Here is a 5,759-nt window from a genome sequence, read left to right as displayed (position 1 = left end):
AGATCAAAGCTTTAAAACCATTATTATGCATCTAACTTGAACACAAACATGCAACACAAGTATAGCAAAGCAAGGTTTTATTCTCTTAATACTCATCCACAATGAGAACTGCAAAAACTGAGGAGTTTTATGCTAGAATATTTATATATATAAAAAAGCAAAAGCTGAATGAATGAAATGTTCTGACAGTAACATTATCTATAACTCCTTCATGAACACAGAACATCAGAGAAACACTAAGAGCATTTAATACTTCAGTCCAAATAATGTGGTGTCTATATTCTTGCAAGGTTTTCAAGAAGGCAATCATTTAAAAAAAATTAAGCATGAAAAATTGAATAAAAACAAAATTATAATGTTACAGTGTAATCGCTTCGAATAAAACAAGTAAAATAAATTCAAATAAAATTCTGCAATATTCTGTAAAAGTGTAACAATAATCAAGCCTTCTTACAGAGTGTAACATGATAAATTACACTAAACAGTCAAACTGTCTCTTAAAAACAAGAAAACAGTATCATCAGTATCAGTGCAAACAGCAGACTATAACATCAACTTCATAATGAATGAAAGCATGTTTCTGTATTTATGCCAAATCAAACAAAAGTCTTCACTTATTAGTTTCACATCTCAAAAGCACACATGGGTTGACGTCAAACACTGTTAATGTGTCTATTGTTACAAAGACTATAAATCATCACTGTTAACAGTCTCATCTTTCAAATAATCGTTTGTTCCGTTATTTTCTGCAACATCTGTGAGAAAACAAAGAATGAAGAAGTTAAAAAGAGAAAGAAACAGTCTTACGTCTGCATATAACACTGATGCAGCATTGCATTTCAATTTACTGTATTAATGGTGTTTATTAAATTAACTAATGAAGCCATATTAACATAAAGATTTAATGTTGAGTGTTATCAACAGAGTCAGGGCTCCTGCTGTATTAATTAAACTGTTTGTTTAAACAATGAAGCTTTTCAGTAATTGTTAAATTTACTCACTTAACTGACCAGGACTGGCACTGAAAAATGATCAATGCATTTAACAATGATTTACATTTAATTAATGCATCCAATAATAATAGATTTCTTATTTTATTTTAGTGTCACTCCGAGTCTATTGTGTTTCAAACTGTGAAGAATCTACTCAAAAGGGAAAAAACAAGAGGAATGAATCCATATCACACATCTTACAGTGTTTGTCCATCCTGAGCAGTATTTTCATTTCCTTGCTGGAAACAAACACATATTTTAATCTTTTGTAAAACTTTAATTTTCACTGGTAAACTACCTTTGAAAACTGTAGCAAATTGTTACTTCATACTCAAAAGCACTTCCTGTATTAATCTGGTATCTTGTAAACGGATGTACTGATGTACTTTTAGAAGGCGAATAAAGCCAGCCAATCAGATCAGATCATACTGGATGGAGAAAGTGTTCTGCCAGTAATTTTAGTCTGTGCCGAAGTTGCTAAATAATCTCATTAGACCAAACATCTTCATTATCTAATTTTAAACATTTGTCTTGTACCGTTCTTAAATTGTTCAGTGTGCAGATTTGTGTTTGCAGTATGAACTCGCAGAAGTACCATGATGCTTTTAATTAATTATACAGTAATTTTATTATTTATTATTTATTATTCTTATTTAAATGCCAAAGCTTATTTAATGTTTAGTTGTAAGAAATGCGTGACCTCTCTATCTCAGGATCTGTCCAGGATATGATGCACTATTTAAACTTCAGTCTAAAGTTTAACAGCTCAAGACCAGTGTCAACATAATGTTTCTGTATTAATATTGTGTTTTTGCACTGTTGAAAATATATTTAAAATATTTAATATCTTCATTATAGATTAATGAGGGCACATCATACACAGACACAGCAAATAGTGCAATTGTTGCTGAGATCAAACACTATCATATCTGCAGTTACTATGTTCAGTTTGTGTAGATCAGTGTCTGCCCTTCATCTTTTATTGTTTAACAGTATTCAGACTTTACTCATGTTTATGTCCAAATTATGTGAACTGTGGGTGATACTTACCCTTACGTCTTTGTCGTTCAGAGATTTTGCAGCGATTGTAAATCATAAAAGCAACAGCAAACACCAGAACACCAACACCAACAACAATCCCTGCTACAGCACCCGGAGACAGACCTGAATGATAAAGACTGACATTAGTGTGAATGTGTCTGATCTATAACACACACTATAAACATCAGCGCTATATAACCTGAGTGTAGATCTGATACTGTAATGATAAAGACAGACATTAGTGTGAATGTGTCTGATCTATAACACACACTATAAACATCAGCACTATATAACCTGAGTGAAGATCTGATACTGTAATGATAAAGACAGTCATTAGTGTGAATGTGTCTGATCTATAACACACACTATAAACATCAGCACTATATAACCTGAGTGAAGATCTGATACTGTAATGATAAAGACTGACATTAGTGTGAATGTGTCTGATCTATAACACACACTATAAACATCAGCACTATATAACCTGAGTGAAGATCTGATACTGTAATGATAAAGACTGACATTAGTGTGAATGTGTCTGATCTATAACACACTATAAACATCAGCACTATATAACCTGAGTGTAGATCTGATACTGTAATGATAAAGACAGACATTAGTGTGAATGTGTCTGATCTATAACACACACTATAAACATCAGCACTATATAACCTGAGTGAAGATCTGATACTGTAATGATAAAGACAGACTTTAGTGTGAATGTGTCTGATCTATAACACACACTATAAACATCAGCACTATATAACCTGAGTGAAGATCTGATACTGTAATGATAAAGACAGACATTAGTGTGAATGTGTCTGATCTATAACACACACTATAAACATCAGCACTATATAACCTGAGTGAAGATCTGATACTGTAATGATAAAGACAGTCATTAGTGTGAATGTGTCTGATCTATAACACACACTATACACATCAGCACTATATAACCTGAGTGAAGATCTGATACTGTAATGATAAAGACAGACATTAGTGTGAATGTGTCTGATCTATAACACACACTATAAACATCAGCACTATATAACCTGAGTGAAGATCTGATACTGTAATGATAAAGACAGACATTAGTGTGAATGTGTCTGATCTATAACACACACTATAAACATCAGCACTATATAACCTGAGTGAAGATCTTATACTGTAATGATGAAGACAGTCATTAGTGTGAATGTGTCTGATCTATAACACACACTATAAACATCAGCACTATATAACCTGAGTGAAGATCTTATACTGTAATGATAAAGACAGACATTAGTGTGAATGTGTCTGATCTATAACACACACTATAAACATCAGCACTATGTAACCTGAGTGTAGATCTGATACTGTAATGATGAAGACAGTCATTAGTTTGAGTTATTAGTAGCAAAGGGTGGTAACAGACAAAAATGCATCACCTACAGCATGAACCACTATAGCGAAACTACCCTATATGTATTGGTAATATTAATCTGATTCAGAGATATCATACATGCCAACATATAAAAAAAAACTGAAGCTTTTCTGTGACAGATTCTGTTCTCACTGAAATATGTAAAACCTGTTTCTAATGACAAATATTTGAAACACTAATCTAAGGATCCATGAGACAAGATATATATGTATATGTATTGATTTGATATCTAAATTGTTCACAGAACACAGATGTAAATAAGATATTGATACTGAAAGATCTGATCTACTTACCACTGACAGTAACATTGATGGTCCTCTGAACGGTGTGTGAACTGCTGATCATGATCAGATGATAATCTCCAGAGTCTGTGATTCTGGAGTTGCTGATGATGAGAGATACCGTTGTTTGACCTAGCTTCAGTCTGTCTTTGAATCTCTCGTCACTGGTGTCATGTGTTGAGGACTCATCGGTCCCTTTATTGAGTTTAGCAATGCGATGATCTTTAAACTTCCACATTATCAGATCATATCCCTTTGCTCCAATAAGACGAGTGTCTAGAGTAATGGATTCTCCCTCCTTCACTGATACTGTCGTCATTTTACCTGTCACAGCAACATATGAAGAACATATGATTACACATATGAATAATACTTTTAATCACGCAGTTAAGTGTTTTGCGGTTAATCTACTACTGAAAATTAGAAAATTATAGAACACAGCTCATTTCCATAATGACAATGCAATCTACCAAGAGCAGCACAAATTCGCATAGAGTCACAAACAAGAGATATCTACTAAAAACACAGGAGCAGCAAATTAAAAATAACATGGATCAGCGTTCGGATAACGTCTTCCTCTGTCATGTCAAATAAACGAACACAAGTGGAGAAAATTCTCTCCTTCTCTCACAAGCTCTCTGTTCTCCACAGCGTCTCTAGCAGCAAATATTACAGCATGTCAAGTGCAGAACTGTTTAAAGCAGGGATGCCCAGTCCTGTTCCTGGAGATCTTCCTGCAATGTTCAGCTCCAACCCTGATCAAACACCTGAAGCGGTTCATGAAGATCTTCAGGAGCACTTGATCATTACAGTGCAGTGTTAATTTTGGCAGCAATTTTTGATTTAGTCTTAGTTTTCATCTTCAGACGAAAATGCTTATTGGTCTTAGTCACATTTTAGTCATTTTGTCTTTCATAGTTTTAGTCTAGTTTTAGTTGACTAAAAGTCATTGCATTTTTGTCAACTTTGTCATTACTTTTAGTCAAATTGCAGTTGTTTGGCATATGTAGCCTAAGCCTAGTCTTTAGACAAAAAATGTCATAACAATTTTTCTCTCTAGGCCAGTTCATTAAGCTTATGAGAAATTTGAATCAAGGTAACAGGCTGTATTGACATTGCACTCTAGCAGTAGCACTTGTGCAATTCTACATATCCATTTCCCTTAGTTCAGTGGTTCTTCAATTTTTTAGAGTGCCGTAACCCCTCTTCCACTTAGATTGCTGTCACACCTTTTCCATTAAGGGACAATATTTGCCCTCTTTAATCGATTTTTCCTGTTTATTTTTTACCTTTATAAATACTTTTATAAAATAAATAATGATTTAAATAAAACAATGTTCAATAAATATGCAATGATGGTAAAAACGAAGTTATACTTTTAAATATTAAATTAAAATGGTTGCTAGGTGGCGGTAAGTCTGTCTATAGTTTATGAGTGAGTCATCGAGCCATTCATTCATTCAGTACACTAAGCAAGTTGCTGTACTTATGAACGGATCATTGAATCTCACGATTCGTTCAAAGCCACAGATTCGTTCACGAATGCCTGCTCTATGCTGCAGTTCTGCTGTGGCGTTTGTTGCAAAATAGAGCAATAGCCTACTGACAATACTGTTTTAACTGTAGTAGGCCTACATCACTTAATGTTACCCTTTTGTTTATTGAACTGTTGTATAAAATCAATGTCACATTTGAAATCGTGTGGATATTCGGGAAACATTGCATTCTTGCTCGTAGGGCTAATATGATCAACGTTAAAAAAACTGCTGGATATCAGCCTGAATTTTGACCTCAGATTTAGTCTCACAAACAGCTCAAGCGGCTAGTGACAGAAAAAAGGCAGACTGAATGACAATTTAATTTAAGTAGAAAATCTCAAATGAAGATCGCTGAACTCTGTTTTTTCAGATCATCCGCGCTTCTTCAGCATGTAGAGAGAGCGCGCGCGCATGGTTGCCAGATACCATTGAAAAAAACGGGTAGAAAACGTGTTATTTAAACAGAAATTTTTAACTGGGGATT

At 34.0% G+C, this 5,759-nt stretch overlaps 1 protein-coding gene across 1 annotated transcript; it reads right to left on the bottom strand.

The window, feature by feature from the left end:
* Positions 1–452: 452 nt before the first annotated feature.
* Positions 453–4,001, bottom strand: LOC143735494 (uncharacterized). Its single transcript, XM_077225699.1, has 3 exons — positions 3,750–4,001; positions 2,043–2,156; positions 453–755 (listed from the first exon to the last, which is right to left on the bottom strand). Exons 1-3 carry the CDS (start codon positions 3,973–3,975, stop codon positions 688–690), a joined length of 408 nt encoding a protein of 135 aa, XP_077081814.1. The 5' UTR covers positions 3,976–4,001; the 3' UTR covers positions 453–687.
* Between the last annotated feature and the right edge of the window lie 1,758 nt (positions 4,002–5,759).

This window comes from Siphateles boraxobius, unplaced genomic scaffold, assembly GCF_051911475.1.
Source record: "Siphateles boraxobius isolate OS27281-9 unplaced genomic scaffold, OSU_SipBor_1 13, whole genome shotgun sequence".
NCBI classification, from domain to species: domain Eukaryota; kingdom Metazoa; phylum Chordata; class Actinopteri; order Cypriniformes; family Leuciscidae; genus Siphateles; species Siphateles boraxobius.
This window is presented reverse-complemented; position numbering and strand designations above follow the sequence as displayed.